Source organism: Rhamphochromis longiceps, linkage group LG6, assembly GCF_057381845.1.
Source record: "Rhamphochromis longiceps isolate RC_006_pf linkage group LG6, R_longiceps_female_GT1.1, whole genome shotgun sequence".
NCBI lineage: Eukaryota > Metazoa > Chordata > Actinopteri > Cichliformes > Cichlidae > Rhamphochromis > Rhamphochromis longiceps.
The window spans coordinates 13,911,426-13,932,188 of NC_140562.1; the positions used below are offsets into that span (position 1 = coordinate 13,911,426).

Here is a 20,763-nt window from a genome sequence, read left to right on the forward strand (position 1 = left end):
CAGAAACTACACTAAAGATACTACTTGTTATGTTACTTTCATTTTACTCTGCAAAATGATCTGAAACACACTGTCGCATAATTACCATTTAACAGTGTAAACCTACAGGCTACAGCCCGACACACCAACACAAATAAAAAAACAATGAGGACACACATGATCTTTCTCTTAGCAAAGACACTTCAAATCAATCATCACAGTGACTGTACTGTCGAAACATGAACAGGTAGAAACGGAGGCTAAAGTGTGACTGCTCATCAGTTTGTTACCTGTTGAAGTACAGCAGCGGCTCACTGGGATCAGCTTTAACAATACTCTGGGTTCTTGTTAGCTTAGCATTAGCATGGTGTCAGTGAGGATGCTTGCAAAAAGTCGAAGTTGTGTTAGCAGTATGATGCAATTGTTTACGAACAGTTCCAAGATATTGGACAACTGTGATTCCCATTCCTACACACGACCTATTTCATTATATGTTCATCAAACACCTGACAGTGCTGACAGTGAGAGCAGAGCCAGATGACGCTGTTAGTCATTATTTTGTGATACAGACAAAAAGTTACCAGAACAGAAACAGCACATTTTTTAAGAGGGTGATCAGTAAATGCACACACACGGGCTTTTGGACATAGCAGAATTTTTAAACAGTTTCCTTGTGTTTTGCAGGTGTTTTTTTTTTTTAACACAGGTACGTCATTACCAAATATCTTTAAATTTAAAAGCTTAAGAATTTATACTTAAGCTTTGCAGTTTCAAATAAATTGTTTATTTTTACTATATTTTATATTAAAATAAAGCGAGTGTAACCCACTGACAGATCTAGAAGTTGCAGAGTCTGTGCTGTGATGGTAGAGTAATATCACTGGAGGTGAAATCACCATGGTAACAAGCTTTTCTTTATTGAGCACACAGTGGCTCGATGGTGGAGTAGAGGTCAGCTGTGTGGTCTTCACTGAAGTGCAGTCTGCTGTAGTGATGATCATCCTGCCCTGCTGACTGAGCTGAGATATTTTCATCAATGCGGTCAAGGTTCGTCTGAGGAGACGAGACAGTTATTATAAATTTATAATAAACTGCATCAAAAACTAACAGCTGGTTGTTTGTTATTGGTTACATTGTCACTTCAGTGACAGATCTTAAAATGGTAAATGGCCTGTATTTGTATAGCGCTTTTCTAGTCCCTAAGGACCCCAAAGAGCTTTACACATCCAGTCATCCACCCATTCACACACTGGTGATGGCAAGCTACATTGTAGCCACAGCTGCCCTCGGGCGCACTGACAGAGGCGAGGCTGCCGGACACTGGCGCTACCGGGCCCTCTGACCACCAACAGTAGGCAACGGGTGAAGTGTCTTGCCCAACGACCGAGACTGTCCAAGCCGGGGCTCAAACCGGCAACCTTTCGATTACAAGGCGAACTCCCAACTCTTGAGCCACGATCGCCCCAAAAAACAACCTGTCTGACAAAGTGAAACAAGTTAAAATATCTCAGAAAACAACAGTCTAAAGAAAAAATGAGAAACAAAGTAATTTATATTTGTCAGGTCACAAAAGAACCCAGAACAAAATCTAAAGAACTGCATATCTCACTTGTCTCAATTAAGGTCAAAGTTCACGATTCATTAATAAGAAGCAGACTGGGCAAAAATGGCATCTGTCTGGGGCTGCTTTGCTGCTTCAGGATCTGGACAACTTGCTTCAATTAATTTAATCATGGATTCTGCTCATTACTAGAAAATCCTGAAGGAGAATGTTTTGCTATTGGTTTGTGGTGTGAAACTTAAGCATACATCTAAAGCTCAGAGGAAGAGAGTTCCAGAGTCTGGGGGCCACGGTGGCTAAAGCTCTGTCTGTAAAGCTCTGTAAAGGATCTGCTAGGGACAGGTTAGAAGTTCAATAATGTAAGCTAGTGTTTGTCTGTGAAGAGCTCTAAAAGTCAGAACCAGAATCTTAAAATGGACTCTGAATTCAATAGGGAGTCAAAGCAGCTGTATTAACAACAGTATGAGAAGATTTGGTCAGAAGCCTTGTTGCAGTGTTTTGAACAACCTGCAGACGTTTCAGGGAGTTTTTGCTCAGACATATAAACAATGAATTACAGTAATCTAAACGTGGCGAAAAGAATGCATGAATAACAAGCTCCAGTTCAGTGTGTGGAATAAAAAAAACATTCAGAAGGAAAATGATCTGGTGTGGGGGGTAACACTGAAAAGAATGCTTGCTGGCGGACATATAACAAGTGTAAGCTTTTTCCAGATAAATGATCATGTGAGAAAAAAGGACAGATGAGGGGAAGTTTGTCTAACACAGCAGAATTATTTGAATGTTGTTTTGCACCTGCTGCATTATATTTGAAGTTTCTCCTTTTTGAGACTGACTGGAAGTCCTCTTCTTTCTGTTTATTAAAAGGAATGAAAAATAAAATCCGGGATTTCAGAGCAGACTTTGAATGTATAGCTTTTGGATCAAACCAGGTGTTGCTTACCTAACACACCAGCAGACAGTGAGAAGTATTGAAACCAGCAGAGCTGCAGAAACTCCTGCGTGTAGCTGCTGTTTTTAATAGAAAAAGTTACCTTCTTATTATTATTTTTTATTTAGCCTAGTTGCTTTCTTTAAAATTTCCATATTCAAAAAGTGTTTGATTTCTGTGACTGAATTGTATTCTGTCACTGCTGAGTTTGGCTCAACAGTCAAAACGTCTGCCAGTCTTTAGCCTTTTTTGGCTAAAGAGGAGAAAATAGGATTTCAGCCATAGAGGAAAACACTGAAAAACCTTTAACTAGTATTTTGATTTATATTCAATCTGTTTTTTTTTTTTTTTTTTGGGGGGGGGGGGTTTGGTGTTATTGTGCTGCATGAAACACTATGATATATTCTTTAATGAAAAAATAAGTACTGCACTTGTTGTTTTTTAGCAGTTCAGGACATGTCGACCAGAGGACACCATTGTAGCTCTTGATCTCAGCAACTTTTTGAATTGTTCTCTGCCTACTTCTTGTCAATTTCACAGCACAAGATGATTGAGGTGCAAATATCTGTAATAATATCATTGTCTTATGTTGAAGGTTTTCAGGAAGTTTTTTTATTTTTATTTTTTATTTATTTCTTTTTTTTGGTTGATTAAGTAAAAAAAATATTGGATCAGTAAATATAGTGTAAATAAACAGGCCCCACAAGGACCTAATATTACTTGTATATACTTGTATACTGTTACAGTGGTGGATGCACAAGTTTGAAATCATAAATTCAACATATATACAAATGATCCCTGTAAGGCAAAGGCTCAGGCTTCAGACTGACATATTTGGGCTATTATACATGAAAAAAAAAATCATATGTATATATATATATATATATATATATATATATTAAAAGAATCCCCTCTCTGTGGGTGGTCTTTTATCCTTCAAGCTCAGGGTGTCTACCAGAGGCCAACAATCATTTGTTTTCTTTTCATATATAAAATGCACTCTATTTTAAAAATATTTGATACCTGTTTTATTCCTTGTATTACCATGTGGTCTTGTGTTTGGGGTGAGGGGTGTTGGTTAGCTGTTGATTTGAACATTGACGGGGAAAGCGTGTAACAATTACGTTTTAACAGATATTTTGATTTTTTTATTCAACTTATTTTGTTTTTTTTTCCTTCATTTTTAACATACTCAGAGTGGAACAAGCATCCAGGAACATGTTGATGCCGTCAACCCCATTACACAACCCTATCTACGTGCTGCAGGGACAAAGAGGAACACCATCCGTGAGTTTCTTATTGTCCTGGACAAGCAGGTCAAACCATGCAAGTCAACCAGTTCACTTGGAGCATTTGATGATTTTTTCAAGGCTCTCTAACACTGTTTAGAGTTATTATTTTACACTTATGAAGATAACTTTGTTGAAGACCATTTAGAATAATGTGATAGGTTGGGATTCAGAGATTCTTTCATTGCTACCATATAATTTGCCTTATGAAGAATGTATTAATAACATGTTTCACAGTATCATTTATCAGTAATATTTCCTACAGGGTTTATATTGCATTGAATATGTCTGTCATCACATTGACCGTTCTATTTTTACAGGTTGAGTTCATTTTATACACAATGCATAAATGTGCTTGGTTAAGAGTTGATGTTCCATTCTAGAAGGTTTTAAGCTTCACTGGTGAGAGTGTCCAGATGATACATGCTGAGGGGAGATGAGAACATAGCAGGTTAATTGCATGCATGCTTACAATACACATATTAATCTAGTAGCAGGTCTGAGCGAAGGCCTAAGCGTATTCTGCTTCAGTTTGAGACTGGCTGCAAAGTACTCTACTTACTAATTAATGACGAGGGTCCATTATTAGCTCTCAGAGATGCTAAGACCTGAAGTTATTACCTTAAAAGGCAAGTAATGTAGAAAAGAGAAATTATATGTCGGTGTAAGGTCATATGTACGTGATGTACCCTTGTCTGCACGAATTGAACTTTTGCCCGTCTGTCACCATGTATTTTTGAACTGTATTGACGTAGGTGTGATATTTTGTCCTATAAAACCAGAACCCAATGTATTCTTGTCAGAGCAACCCATTCCGTATGCTGACGGTTGGTTGTTCTCCTGTGATAATAAAACTCATCGTTTGATTGCACTTTTCCGGAGTCTCCGTCGTTTGTTGTCTGGTCTAAAGTTGATCGATCTCGCAGCAAACACTACTGTTATACCCCCCTCGGAACTACCAAAAGTCTCCATACAGCTGTTATTCATACTACAAGAGTAGACAGTAAAAAAGTTTTAAAAAGGGTTTACAACTGATAATAATTCATATTAGTTGACATAAGCATAAAACAATGTGAATATGGTAAGAAATTTTTAAAAAGTTATTATTTTTCATGTTGCATTAATTGTTGTCATTTTATTCAAGAGACGCTGGCTCTGTGTTGAAATTGACTCTTGTGGTGTTGCACTAACACTGCTCGTTTTTTCTGTGTAGAAGTTACTCCGTGCTGCCATGATGTACTTTCCATGATGTTTATCTGTAGTGAGCTCAAGTTCAGAGACAAACCACATAACAGTTCTTGTTCAAAGTGATATGTAAATCACCTTTTTACAGCTGCTGTTTCTGTCACTTCATAAAATTTCAAAAACATGAGTGAATGTCAAAAATAAATAGCAATTTTACAGGAAAGGTTGAAAACAGAATAGACAAAGTGTTTACTGTGAGTGTATCTGCTGAGAAACGACACACAGATTTAACAACAGCAAAATCACTTCATGATTTTATTATGGAAATTTTAACAATAACCTGCAAACACCACAGTGAGCATGATTTAAAGTGAGTTTAATAACATATTGCAATATGGAGAGAACCACTCCTGTCAAACACTAGGGTGATCTCTGAATTGTGGCCGCTGCCCTTACATGTTATATAACCCATCACAGACGCTGTTAAACAAAGAACATTCCATAGCATATCATATATCTCTATGCCATCAGCCCCATCCTTTAACCTCCTGCCTCACAGAAACAATTATGACCTTGTTTTCTGCTTGGCTGTCACCTCCCTAAGAGCAGGATGTCGGAGATCTTCAATTATATAATGGACCTTCTGTGAAGGTGCAATAAAACTTGGGGCCCAGTTGTGATAAGATTCCACATGGATGCATACAATTGGTGTCAGGAGTGATCTGGCTATACTTAAGTGATATGATTAAATATGTTTGTAATACAACAGAAAAGAAATCTGCTTCCACAATTTCTAATGGTTCCTGTTGTTTGACTCTTTGTTGCAGTCTTAAATTCTTAGTTCATATTTTAAAGTTTAAGTTGCTATTTAGAGCTTCTGCTTTCTGTTTATCTCTGTTCTAGGAATGAGTCCTCTGTAATGTAGAGCATGTGGGTTTCAGTGTGAGTAGCTGTAGTCATGTCCCCCCACCTGTGTTTCCATCTGTTGCCTCCCCCTGTGTTGCTCTATGTTTGTTCACTGGACACTTTTGCTTTCTTGTCTCGTACATTTTGTCAAGGGATTACATTATTTGCTAATCATAACATGACTACTTTTCAAAAGAACAGATTTTTAGTGAAGAGTGACCCTCTGTCAGTATTAAGAGGTCATCGTCTATCAGCCAGAATACATATGAAACCACAGGGCTGAATTTAAACAGTAGCCACATTTATTGCAATAAATGCCCATACAGTTTCTTTGGAAAGTTATGAGAGTTGCAAAAATATATATAAAAAACCATATTATTAACAAAAGTTGATAATATGGTTTTTGATATTTCATGGTGCATTAAAAAACAGTCACTCAGCTGCACTCAAACTCAAGTTGCAGTTTTTTGTCATCTTTCAGTTGTGACATGTGTTTTAATAAAATACATTTTCTAACTGAAAAGTTCAACATTTATTTCTTCTGTAATTTATGTATGAAAACCACTGGCAGATCCACCAAATGTGGTGTCCCTGCTGTGATACTGAAATTAGCTCAGTCGCTAAACCTATCGGAGAAAAAGGCCCTTTAAATCACTATGGTAACAAAGTTACTTTAGTGAGCAGGCAGTGGGTCCATACTGGAGTAGACATCACTTGTGTGGCTCGTAGGTAGTTGCAGTCCGCTATAATGTGCTGGGAGGTTGTCATATATGGGGTCAGGGTTCACCTGAGGAGGACACACAACATACTGGGTTAAGCCCTTTCTTTCCAAGTGTAACTTGGAAAGTGTTATTCACGCCTTTATTACTTCACGTTTGGATTACTGCAATTCTCTTTTAGTAGAGGTTGGGCATGGCACTTTGTCACGCTTGCAACTAATGCACAATGCTGCGGCACGATTTTTAAAGCAGAAGGAAATTCGACCACATCAATCCCGTTTTGGCCTCTCTACATTAGCTTCCAATTGAATCTAGGATCCATTTTAAAGTCTTTTCTTGGAAAGAAAAGTGTGAACCCACAGTTGATCTGCATAATCATGTGAGACAAGTTGTAAAAACGGGTGTGGGTCATTCTCCAGCAAGGCTTCGGGTGAAACCATTGTGAGACCTTGTGATCAAATGATGTGAGTGGGTGTTAAGGCTTCTCGGTTGGGACCTCTAAACTAGATTAGAGATCTCAATTTTGAAATGGCTTGCTAAATTTAGGAAAACATAGATATCAGATTACATTAATGTGCCACTGTACAACAGAATAGAAGCTAACATGTAGATTTGTATTTGAGTTTGTGCAGTTTGTGAGTTTGTGTGTACAGTGCAGGCCTGCAATAATGTTTGAGAAGAGAGAGCAGATGTTTTTTGTTAAACAGATGTGTTCCACTATAGAGGTATTGCATGAAGTATGAGAGATATCTGTTCTTGTGACAATAAAACTCAATTAGTCTGTTAGAAAAGTTCACTACTGCCTGTCATGGAATGATTGATGACCTCTTCTCCATTATAATTTCAAATGTGTCAAAAACAGCTGGTCTCAGGTGAACAAAGGAGGAGAGTTGTCAATTGATCACCACATGGTGCTGACTCGAATCAGGTGGTGGGGATGCTTGACAGGACTATACCAAACATAAAATGAGGTTACACTGGGAACAAACTCCCACCTCTGGCAGAATCCTGACAGCAATCCCACTAACATAGTATGAAAAAGATGAGCTACAAGTGGTGCAAAGTATCTTTCAAGTCGAGGTTGTGGAGCCACTACTCGCCCAAATCAAAAGGTACTAATTAGTACTAATTAGTCAGCAATAGTCTGACTAGGATACCTCCTACGTGGCTTCTTCCCACAGTGAGGATGCACTGGGGAACACCCAGGACCTGCTGGAGAGATGTGTGATGGCTAACCTGGGAATGCCAAAATGACCCACTGCTGCAAGAGCTAGCAGGGGATAGTTTGTTTACATGTCTGCCCTCTCTGTGACCCAACCCAACACAAATGGGAGAAAATAGATGTATGAATGGAGGAATTATGGATGGAAAAAAAGACGAGGACACAAGTTTAAGCACTGTTCTTGATAGATAACAAATGATTGAAGATATGAAGAAAAATAGAGGAGTTGATGTTTTACAATTGAATCCTGTCATGTACCTGCTCTTCATTGTTTGATGTTTCACTTCTTGCAAAGTCACTGGAAGTCGTCGTCATTCTAATTTAAAGAAAGGAAATAATTTTCAAATCAACAAGTGATTTCAAATCACAGTTTGAATATGATGAATAAAGCAAAAAAAAAGAAGGTGTATTTACTTAGCAGACGATAACTCGATGGTTGAGTAGATGTCAGTGTTGTTTTTCAAACTGAAACGCAGCCTGACATAGTGATGACCATCCTGCTCATCCGATTCACCTGGAACGTTTTTATTTATGAAATCAGGAAAAATCTGCATGGACAAATAACATCACATTTTATTAATGTATATCTACATACATTTATATATAGAGGTTATAATTCACATGAAGGAGAACAATACAAAGGCTAAAAATACATGCTTTTGGGTTAAGCAGGAATAGATTTATATGAAGAAAAACAAGGTGTTCAAGCGGCTTGTTTTATTTCAGCTGTTATTGCAGAATAATTTTTTGTTTCCTGTTTGGTACCTGCTGTTTGTTGCCTAATGTTTCAGCTCTTGAAGGCTGGTTAGAAATCCTCTTTTTTCTGAACAGATAGAAAATATATATATAATTAAAGCCATATCAGAAGAACATATTGACCTGAATGAGATCAAAGCGTTACTCACCTAACACACCAGAAGACAGAGAGAAGTATTAAAAGCAGCAGAGCTGCAGAAACTCCTGCAGCTGCTGGTGTCCATGTTCCTGTGATACTTTGGACAGTGAGAGTCTTTGGAGCAGAGCTGATATCTTTGTGGGTTTTCACAGCACAGGAGTAGCTTCCTGCATCCTCCCTGCTGACTGGGTCTAGGATCAGATGTTTGTTCTGGTTCTCTCTTAGGGTCAGAGGTCGACTGTTCAAGTACCAAATGTAGTTTGTGTTGTCAGTCTGAGGACAGCTGGTACTGCAGGTCAGTGTGACTCTCTGACCCTCTGTCACCACTGCAGAAGGACTCATCTTCACTCTCAGCTCTGAAAGTTAAAAAAAAAAAAAAAATCATTATTTATGCACCATTTTCATTGATTTTTAATTGTCAAACTGAAGACATTTATGGTTTGGAAATGTGGTTCTTGTGAATGTAGATTTATAACAACAAACAAACAAACAAACAAAATTAGCCAGAAATGTTATTGTTCAAAATTCTTCTGACCTCATTTAAAGTTGACAGTTAAGGGATGTATGCTCCTAGATGTCAAAGCGTTAAATGCTGAAATGATGAGTAATTGCTTTATAGCTCAAACAAAATAACAGTATCCAGATTGTTCAAATAAAAAAAAACAAACACCAAAGTGAGAAATGGAAAAGACACATGAGTGCTTCTTCTAAAAAAGTAAAACATATTTTTTCCTTCATAATAAGAACTATTTTATACAATATGAAATGCATTTTTTTCTGAAAACTTGAATGATTTCAGTTTTAACCCTCTTGAGGCAGGCGTTGCAGATTTGCAACAGTTAAAAACTAACAACCTGATTAGCCCACATAGATATGTTATGAGTTTTTTTTACTCAGAAGTACCACTGCAGGACTTGGTTGTGCATTAGCAACAAAAAGTTTAATTTGAGCCTGAGAGGGTTAAGTGCATGACTTTTTCTTTGTAATGAGCATTTGCAGTGCAGCATTGACATGTTCACAGCATCTGAATATTTCTTCCACCTCTGCTCCTGTTCAGACATTAATGAGTAAAGTCTGCTGACTGAGGAGTTTAGATTTACCTGTGACAATCAAAAAGACTCCAGGCAGATCAGACTGGGTCCATCCTTCATGATCTTTCTTGAATCTGAATGTGTATCCTCCTGAGTCATTCTTCTTCAGGTTGTTGATGGTCAGGATGTGTTGGTTCTTCATGTTGTCCTGATATTCCACACGACCTGCAGCCTCAATCAGCTCTTCAACTTCCACTTTATCTTTTCTCCATTTTTTACTCCAACATTTAAACTCTGGCTTCATGTTATCAGGATGTGAGTATTCACTTGTGATGTTGACTGAAGATCCTTCCAGAGCACAGATTCTCCTGCTGACATAATTCACTCTCCAGCAGTTTTTATCCTGAACACCTGAAATATAAATGGAAGATTTAGAGTTGTTTGATTGGTCTGTATTCCAGCACTTGAGTTCATTATTAGTTGGCAACATAGATTTGAAACTTGCAAACTTCTGTAGATTGAAGATATTCGTGGTCTTTAACTGCACAAGAGAATGTGCCTGTTGAAGAGTTATGAGTTGAATGATGTTGATTCTCATAATAGTTTATTTTGTTGTGATACCACATGTAGACAGTTTGATCATCAGTCAGGTTACAGCTGGTGTTACAGGTCAGTGTGACAAACACCGAGGTGAAAGAAGCTCTTTGAACATGAACCTCTGCAGAAAAGGGATAAACACACCTATTGTTACTATGTATAGATATATTCAAAGAGCTCATATAATACCTATAAATGATAGTTTCAACAAATCTGACTAGAATTGATATTAACTGGAGATGTGTTTGTAGAGTGTGGAATTTTTACCTCTGGGATATGTGATGGAGTGCCGCTCATTCACTGATGTCTCATTGTGGAAAGAAGTGTTTCCATAAGTCACACTGAAGCATATCTGTGTGATAGAATCTGGACAAAAAGAAATTAGATTTAATATTTGTACTGAGGCCATTTTTACAGATTTTTGCTGAAGGGTTTGTAGCACAATAAACATCATGACTCACCCACAGAGACTTGAGGGGCTCTGAGATGCTCGTAGCCTTTGACAGCACAGGAGTATGTGACTGCTTCCTCACTGCTGAGCAGCTCTTGGTACCAGGGAGACCAGTCCTCATAGAGAAACTCTCTGTTCTTGTACCAGATGTAGGCTGCAGGCTTTTCAGTCAGAGGACAGCTGCTGCTGCACATCAGTGTTACTGTCTGTCCCTCTGTGGCAGGAATCACCTTTACCTGCAGCTCTGAGAGGATGATGGAGAACAACTTATACAATGATGTCATTTGGAAAGTAATCAATGAGTAAAAGTCACTGTACCTGCAACAACTTGTAGACTAATTCTGTTGAGCCAACAGTTTCCTGCACTGTCTGTAGTCTCCATACAGCAGTAAGCGTTTGCATCACTCTCTCTTAGATCATTGATGGCTAAAGTTGGGTTTTTCTCTTCAGACATGTTGTATGTTACACGTTGTCCATCCACAGAGAGCTCACTCTGAACATACTTATAACCATCCCAGTATATAGTGAACCATTTTCTGCTTGAAGTCAGATGTTGATGTGAGCAGTGCAGATCCACTGATGAACCTTTGAAAGCACAGATCCTGGTTTCTCCTCCTATAACACCTTTAGCAGAAACTTTTATCAGGAATCGAATTCATTGTCTTATCATTTTTACGTCAGGTTTTTTTTCTTTTCTTAGAATGTAAATAAAATTTTTGCTTTCTTTTCATAACAATGTATAAATAATTACTCATACCTGAAATGTAGAAGATGAAACAGACGAACAGATGTTGAAAATCTGTCAGCAACATGTTGGTTGAAGTCTTGTGTGCAAGCATAAAGTTGACAGTAAATATAAAAGTAGACAAGATTAACTCACAGGTTAAAATCGATTGAAAAACAGAAGGACTGACATGACTGTTTTTGTACAATGGTTTGGCACACAAAGCACCTTTGAAACTAAACATGAACGTCCTTCCTCTGTGGTTCTTTCGTTATCTGCAAGACAATCAATGTGGTTTTGCCGTCTTGCCCTGAATATTTTAGATGTTCAAGTAACTTTCAGTTTTCAACAAAGTGTTTATATTATTTCTCTACATTTATGTATGTATTTATAATTTTTTTCTAAAAGTCTCCTGCTCAAACCTGATGGAGTGTAAAAAAACAAAATGGTACAAGAGTCAAATGATTCTCCTGTCAAAATACTCATACAAATGTTAATGCATGTTAACAGCCTGTTAAGATAATAAAGACAATGATAATAATAATAATAATAATAATAATAAATAATAATAATAATAAATTATTAATACCAATGATGGACATTTTGAAAACATCACCATTATTGTGCACCAGTTTATCTTGTTCTGCTGTCTTACAGTTGCTGGCCTGCCCACTGTAGGCTGCCATTATCACAGCTCATGATCTCAGCAGCAGTCTGTGCTGCTGAGATCATGGACATTTGGTTAGTGCTTGCAGGTTATGTTTTCAGTAATATTTTCCACTGAACCCTATTATTATCTTTGAGTTAGCACGCAAAAGGACCACAGTTCTCTCTGCTAGAAACTGACTGCAGTCACAGCAGTGTACATACAAGTGTGTGTTTGCGTATGTTTGTGTGTATGTGTGTATGTGTGTATGTGTGTGTTGCAAATGAAGTGCCATGTCAATGCTATGAAACATGTTCTGTTTCGGGTACATTACATTCATTCTGTTTTTAAGTGGAGAGGGTCTGAACCTTATTGGAGAAGCTGAGTGAGGAGGTTACATGTGAAAAGCTTATAGTCTGTACTTGTCACCATCGGAGGGGGAGCGTGTCATCTCCTACTACAGCTGCTCCCTCAGCAGACTGGAGAGGAACTATTTTGTCACCCGTCGAGAGCTGCTGGCCATCATTCTGGGTCTCCGCCATTTCAGACCATACCTCTACAGAAAGAAGTTTCTTCTGCGCACAGACCATGCGTCCCTCACTTGGCTGCTCAACTTTAAAGAACCGGAGGGACAGCTAGCCCGGTGGTTGGAGACGCTGCAGGATTACCACTTTGAGGTTCGTCATCGTCTCCACACCAATGCAGATGCCCTTTCCTCCAGCTGGTTCATGGTGCGGCAGGGTCAGGACATCCTGGGACCCTTCCCCACCACTGACCAGGGGAACCGCTACGTTCCGGTTGCCCCGACCAGAGCGCTGTTACCACGGCTGAGTGTCGGGTCAACGAGATGTTTTGCCGGTTCGGGGTACCAGAGGAACTGCACAGTGACCAGGGCCGGAATTTCGAGGCAGTGTTGTTTAAGGAGGTCTGTCAGTGGATGGGTATGAGGAAGACCCGGACGGCACCCCTAGAGCGGTCCAGGAATCTACGAAATGCACTCCAGCGACCTTGATGTTTGGGCATGAGCTTTGTACCCCAGTACACTTGGTATTCAGATCCTCCCGTGAGCAGGAAGGGGGCAGGGACCCTAGATTGGACTACCTCCAAAACCTCTGGGCCCGGCTACCGGAGGTGCACCAGTTGACCAGGCAGGCGCTCTGGGATGCAGACTTCCGGCAGAAGCGAGCTTATGATACCCGCTGAAAGGGGGAGGACTGTTGCCAGGTCAGCAGGTGTGGGCCTACAGCCCGGAGAGGAAGAAAGGGCTTTTCCCAAAACTGATGAGTCAGTGGGTTGGACCCTGCACTGTTCTCGAGGGGCTGTCCGATGTGGTCTAACGGAACAGGGTGGTCGTACTCCATCGTGACAGCCCTTGAGTCCACCCATGGAGGGGTCAGGATCCCAGCTTCAATGGCAGGCCCCCAACCTGGCCTCAGAGACAGCTGGGGGACCAGCGGAACGTCCTTAATGACGTCATTGCCTTCTCCAACACCTCAGAGATTTTGCTATGGACATGCCGGTTGCTGGGGAGAGCTAACCACTCAGGTGGGGGCTGTCTGGCTTGTTGGGGGAGCGACTAGTTATCTCCCATCATGCCTTGGGACATGTGCTGCTGTTAAGATGTTCTTGTTTTATTGTCTACAGTTACATGACTTTTAACTGTTCTCTTAACTGTTCTGTGGTACAAAGTCACTGTCATTGTTTGATGGAAAGAATGATTTATCATGAGTGAGTTCGGTTATGTGGTTATTGACGCTCGGAAGCACAGTGTAACACAAGCAAGTGTTTAATAGAGCTCCTCTTACCTGTTTGTTGTGGAACAGCAAGCTCAATAGCTGAGTGGTGCTTTGTTGCTAAGATTCATCTGCTCGCTACAATATAAATATATTTTGCCAAAATCTCAGGTCAAAGCTCACAAAACTATTTCAACAACCACTAAAGAGCAAAAACAGCAAATGACAGAAGGTAAACAGATTCCACACAAAGATGTAAAGCGCGGATTGTTCACCCGACGGCACGTACACGTTGGTGCTGAAAGCTGACATCTCACAGATTCTGAATCTGCAGGTTTGGTCACTCTCTGACCAAAATTCCCTGAATCAGCAGCAAAAGAAGATCAAAACTACGCTTCATATTTGATAAACATCATCATGAATTCCCTCTTACTTTTGCTGTTTTGCTTCCTCCACGATGAAATCACACTTCCTGCACAACTCACTCTCTCTCAAAGACCAGTTTCCCATCAAAAATCTGTTTTCTGCATTATTTGGTTGCTCATTACGCACCAGTCCACCGTTGTGTACAGACTGGTGAGCTGTTTTGTTCTGTTTTTTAAAAAATGACACCAAGAAACCTGCCTTTGTGCTTTTCAATACTGAATAAATGTAAACTTTTGAGAATGACGTCAAAATTGCAAAAGGCTTAGCTGTGTCTCTAATAAAACCTCTGTAACTTTGCTCTGCTTCATTTCAGCAGCATCAGGCAATGTTCATATGTTGATTGATTGATGGTTTTCTTTCATTTTTGATCTACTGCAGAATATTTTCAAGGTTATCTGCTATAAGAAGATGTTTTTCTGTGTTTTATCCTCAGTTACTTTGACACAAAAGCATCTGCTGTGATGCTTACACATCTGATGAAGTCTCACAAGTGTCAGCTTTGTTTTTATACATAGATATAAAAACATAGATATGTACTGATAAATGATGAGAAATATAATATTTCTGATGGAGTCAAAATTGAATCAAATCAAATACCCAGCAGCATTTAAGACCCTTTCATTGTGTGTAATTGCTCTCACTGTCAGAAGAGGGAGACAAAAGGCAGTTGACCTGCTAAAATGAAATAAAAAAATAAAAATACATTACCATTCGCTGAATTTAAGCTGAGAATATAGCCACGTAAACTTCAAAATTAATCGTGCTACTTCTATAATCAGTGATATCATCAATAAATGTTTCTAAACTGGATCCACTAACAGCCATTCATGCCCATATGAATATTGCCTCCACCACGTTCAGCAGAAAGCTGTTCCTTTCTGCAGGCTTTTCTGTCTGTAGTCTTCATACAGCAATAAGCGTTTGCATCACTCTCTCTTAGATCATTGATGGTTAAAGTTGGGTTTTTCCCTTCAAACATGTTGTACGGTACATTTTGTCCATCCACAGAGAGCTCACTCTGAACATAATTTCCTTTGCAGTCTATTGTGAACCATTTTCTGCTTGAAGTCAGATGTTGATGTGAGCAGTTTAGAACCACTGATGAACCTTTGAAAGCACAAATTCTGAGTTGTGCATTTCGTGGAAGTTTTAAAATAAACTGCAAACAGCTGGTAGGCATTATTTGAAGTGGGTTTAAGTACATATTGTTATATGGAGAAACTCTGGTCAAACACCTAAGCAGTCTCTGAAGATGGGTGCGGTTCACTCATGTCTTCTATGGCTTGACCAAACTAACTGAACAAGAAATTCCAAAGCATCACATGAGTCTATACCCTCAGTTCGGCTCATCCTTTGAAAACCTTCCCTTTGAGAGCGAAAGAGAGAAAATTATGACCATGTTTTCTACTTAGACATTGCCTAAAGATTTACATCCCAAATCCTTCCTCCTTATTCCCTGAGATAAGGACACAGAGTCTCACTACCTGTTTTACATCTCACATGAACTTACAATCGCCCCACTGTGTTTGTGATAGGGCACAAAGACACATTTGTAGTGTCTATTCTACATGCATATAATTAAGTGAGAAAGTGATATTACCATTACTAAAGTGACCAATATATAAGAAAAGAAATTTGCCACCACATGCTCCATTAACACCTTGAACAGAAACTTTGATTAGCAAACAGCTTCATTATCCTACTATTATTATCTCTCTTTATTCAAAGATTAATGATAGAAAAGTCACAATCTTAAATACTTGACTTTAGGAATTAATATGAACTCAGATTCCTCAAATTTAAACTATACAATCTGTAATTTTTTTTCAAATATTTCTTCTTAGATAAAGTTATTTACAATTATTATATAAGGACTCATAAATAATCACTAATACCTGAGATATAAAAGATGATACCGCCAAAATACCAAAATCACTGCCTGTGATGATAATTTTTGTATCAATAAGTATCAACTCTGCTGCATGCAGTTATGTTTAAATTCATTAAACATTCATTTGAGATGCTTGAATTGGTTGAGCAGAAAGCTGAGGAGGTCTTAAAACTGTTGTCCGTATCTGATGATGATGGTTTAAAGTCCAAACTTTAATGATCAAAAGCTCGAGTGATGTCGACTTTAATCTGCTCTTAAGTTAAAATTTTATTGTATTTATATTTTAATGCAGAGAAAGATGATTTTTTGTGTTTGTTTTACTTTGTGCCTTTTGTTTTGTTTAACATATCTATAATTACTCTTTGAGCTCTCTAATTGAATTGTATTCTGGGTTTGAAGAGTTAACATTAACGTTGTTTTGCTGGCCTCTGGTGGTTTAACTCGTCAACTTATTGCAGCAAATTACAACCTCATGCACTCCTGACCCTTCGATATGCCTGCTGGGTGTGGCTTATCGTTCCAGCCTTAGTGCTTTCATTAGTAAACAGCTTTGTTATCTTTCTTTATTATCTCTCTTTTTGAGCGTTCATTAATTAATCTCTGAAGTACTGTACATCAGGAATAAATATGACCTCAGTGTCCTCAACATCATGATTGTTGTAGTCCAGGCCTTAAGCCTAAAGCTAAAAGTAAAAGCTTGAACCATAAAAGAGACAAAGTAAGTCATCGGTCAAACTGAACAGTCCTCTTTGTCAGAGTGAAGGTGAGGGGGACGGAATGACTGCTGTTTCATGTTGACTGGTTTCACACTTTAAGCAGCTTTGAAACTAAAACTAAACTTCCTTCCTCTTCCTTTGAATCTTCTTTGTACTTGTATTGTGTGTGTCCGGCCTGAAAAACATTTAAAGGAAAATACAAATACCTTCTGTATCATCACACACACACTTGTGCTGTATACACTTGCATGGAATATTCATATTCATATAACTCTACAAAAAGTAATTTCCAGAAACTTAAAAGTGGACACACCTTAACTCACAAACTGACCTAATTACAAAGACATAGCTTTTATAGTGGTTTGGCCTAACCATTTACACACAAAACAAAAACACAGTAACATCAACTAAGCACAAAATAACACAAGTAAACCTAAACCACTCCTGTTCCTGATAAGCACATGGTTGGTCCTTCTGAGCAGGCATTTTGAGTCCTCAGCCACGCCTTTTGCCCAGACAGGAAACAACCACCAACCAAAACAAGATAACTCAAAGAAAGAGAAACATAATTAATATAACAGAAAACATTTTCATAATATCAGTGTTAGGTTTAACCAAATGATTAATGAATTATATTAAAGAAGAAAACTGCAAAACAAACTAATAAAGTGAACAAATGGCCTGATTTACCCATGTGTGGCTGATGCCATCACAGCTGCATCAAAAACAGTGACATATTCTCTGATTTAAATAAATACATAAATAAACACTTGGTGACCTGTCAGATATGAACTGACACAGAGTCCTTCTTTAACTTGTGAAGCAGTTGGGGACATGTCCACCAGAGGGCACCATTATTATAGTTCTTGATCTCAGAAGCTGGTTATTTAATGCAAAAGTCAATGTTGTTTAGAGATTTCACCACTTTTTTACTGAGCCATCCTTCAGGTATAAGTAAAATCTTTCTATTTTTTTTTCTATTTTTCTCTGACTACCCATTGTCAAGACAACTCACGATAACTGGGGTTATTTGAATCATTATGATATGCCAGGTTTTTACTAACTCGTTTGTATACTGTTACAACTTGATTTTACAAATTGTTTCTACTCTTTGATCTGTTTATCAGCTCCACAAAAAAAAGTTTTCACAGGTTAGATGAATCAAATAAAACACTGCATTTTTAAAAAGTCAATACTTTGAGTGTATTTTATAACAAGAGAAACATAAAATCAACATTACATAAGTAGTGAGTAAGTAATTGATATTTTTCCACATTTTCCCAAATGTATAATATTTCAATTACACAGTATTCCCCAGGGAATGAGTTTTGCAGTGACAGCTCCTGACACATATAGGGACCAATTTGGGACCTTCCACCTCTCCTGCAGTTTTGCCTTCTGCCCCTGAGACTTCTTGAGTTTGTTGGGTTCCTGCTCTCTGATCTTGCCATTAATTGACAAACATCTAACAACTGTGGTCCTCTGTCCTTGTAAACTACCACTTTGTCTTGTTGGCTGGCAAGAGTTAGAGGTTTACAGGACAGCTGAATGATCTATTTTAATTAGCAGCACAAACTGTTGCAGGACCCCAAATGAGGAAATCATGGATCAAAATAAAAGCAAAAAGTATAAGTAGACTGGGGAAACAAAGACTGGGGAAATTCAATTGTTTTATTACAAACATTCCTAAAAATCATTCCCACACTGTCTGAAGCTCCTTTTAAAGTAGCAGTGCACTGTGAATGAAGGCAATTCTACAAGAAGGTCACCAAACATTATTAGAGCTGTGATGGAAAATTTTAAGTGTTTTGACCTTTTTGACCTTGTGTTAAATTAATATGGCTGAATAGAAGGCTCAAAAATATCTTGTTTTGTCTTCATATAACCCTCGATTAAGATATACTTGTGTTCTGTGAACACAGCAGGTAGATAACTTGTTCCTATAAATGATGAATTAACAACAAGTTGTTAATTCATTTTTCAAACACCAAATTAAAATCTCACAAAGACAACTTATTTATAGTGTGCAGATCAATTTATATCATATTTCCATAACAATCTGGTGTCAGTGTAGTGGGATCCCTTGGCTGATCTAAAGCTAGCATGGTGGTGATGTCTTATCATGTAAGGCAGCCTTTCCAACCTCAAATCTCACATAGTTGTTAGATGAGACCAAACATGATGACAGCGAACACCTCTGTTGGAATGGCTATGAATGGACCATGTTGTCCAGTAAAAGAAGAAATTTGGGATAAAAAGTATAAAAAAAAAATTGCTGGTGAATGTAAGATGCCTTATTACAGAAGTGAGAACGTCTCCACTTTTCCACTTCTGTACATAAAAGCTTTCTTCTCACTTTCACCTTTAAAACAGGAAAAGTGTGTTTTGTGCCTTCTGGCTGAAAACACAGTATCAGTGAATACATCGCCATGCACAACATGAGAATGTGTAAGTACAATAAAAGATTACAAACATTTCCCGAAACTACCTCAAAGTAACTACATACAGTAAAATTACTTACAGTGTAATTTATGTTTCCTTTCCATCTCTTTGTTAGAGGTCTGTCTTGTGGTTTATGTCTCTGTGTTCTCTAGTTGTTCTGTCTCCCCTGTCAGCTGTATCCCCTTGTCAAGTTCCCGTCTCTGTGTTATGTTTCCTGTTTTACTTTGAAAGTCTGTGTCTCATGTAAATGCATCTGGTTTTGCTTCCTTTGTCTCGTTAGGCCTGATTTGCCCCAGCTGTGTTTCCCTCCTGTTACCCATTCCCTGATTGCTCCCTCTGTGTATTTAAGCCCTGTGTTTCTCTGTCTGTGTTGTGATCTACTGTTTATGATGCTGTGTGGGCTGGCTGTTTGCCAGAGTTTGTTTTTGGAGTCTGAGTTTTGTTACCGTTTTTGAGTTCCTGTCTGTCTCCGGAGTCTGCACTTTGGGTTAGTGATGGGTAAATGAGGCCTCGTGAAGCGTTTCAGCACATTCCCCAAATTGTATCGATACTGTGTCGACACATTGTTGCTGTTTTGCTCCATACTGACACCTGCTGGACCTTAAATATCATTGCAGGCAACTTACTTGAGACTCACAACAGACACGGATTCAAATACCTAGTCATACTTGTATATACTGTAAGGTATTGTACTTTCCATGGAATCATTTTATATGTTTTACATTGCAAACATTGCAGACATCATTAAAATGGAAGTATTGTGAATATAATATTACCCATTTAAATGTAATTGACTCAGAGTTTATAAATTTCTATTCAGAAAAATAAGTATATCCAATGTTTTTGCATTCAGTCTACTGCGTTTTTTTGGGGGTTTTTTTACACCATTTCCCCAGCTTTGGAAATCTCACAGGCACAGATGAAGCTGGGGTACAAAAACTGTAAAGCCAGGTGGAAAAGGTTCAGATAAGATGTCTTCCTATTCCCCCAGTACGTTAAAGGATCCTGTGATCTTGGAATGTTTCTCTCCGACACTCTCCACAATACTAAGGGGTTGGCAGTCCTTTATAATAAAATTCAGGACTGCCTGGCCCAGAACAGTGTTCAGACTGGTTAAGCTGTTCAGTGTCAATATAGGCCGACCCGTGTTCATTATCGGTGTGATTGTCTCCTCATTTTCATGTTTGGCTCTGTAATGCCTAAACACTGAGGAGGTGCTTGTGTTTATGTAAAAAGCTCCGCAGAACAGATGCGACATTTAACCTGCATAAAATGAAATAAGTAATTTACACTGCAAGTCACATTATTGTTTTTCCTGTTCTGATAGATTACACTGAAACGAAGACAGACAAACTATTTGCAGTTAAAAGATCAAAATGATCCCACACAGCAGAAACTTTTCTTTCGGGCTCCATTTTG

At 38.5% G+C, this 20,763-nt stretch overlaps 1 protein-coding gene across 1 annotated transcript; it reads right to left on the reverse strand.

Annotated features, from left to right (window-relative positions):
• Positions 1 to 894: 894 nt before the first annotated feature.
• Positions 895 to 16,892, reverse strand: LOC146667650 (uncharacterized). The gene is made up of 10 exons (XM_085408502.1): positions 16,842 to 16,892; positions 11,524 to 11,578; positions 11,085 to 11,390; positions 10,777 to 11,010; positions 10,583 to 10,681; positions 10,224 to 10,436; positions 9,788 to 10,129; positions 8,698 to 9,043; positions 2,336 to 2,393; positions 895 to 1,032 (listed from the first exon to the last, which is right to left on the reverse strand). The coding sequence occupies exons 1-10, from the start codon at positions 16,890 to 16,892 to the stop codon at positions 895 to 897; spliced, it is 1,842 nt and encodes a 613-aa protein (XP_085264628.1).
• Positions 16,893 to 20,763: the final 3,871 nt, after the last annotated feature.

Bases quoted from the DNA above. Each gene is read 5' to 3' on its own strand.
- LOC146667650 (XM_085408502.1), bottom strand. From the start codon at position 16,892: ATGGTTCAAGCTTTTACTTTTAGCTTTAGGCTTAAGGCCTGGACTACA. The intron at 10,682-10,776 runs GTGAGTCATGAT...CTTTTTGTCCAG, and splicing joins AGCCCCTCAAGTCTCTGTGG to ATTCTATCACACAGATATGC. The intron at 10,130-10,223 runs GCAAGTTTCAAA...TTTATATTTCAG, and splicing joins TCTTCAATCTACAGAAGTTT to GTGTTCAGGATAAAAACTGC.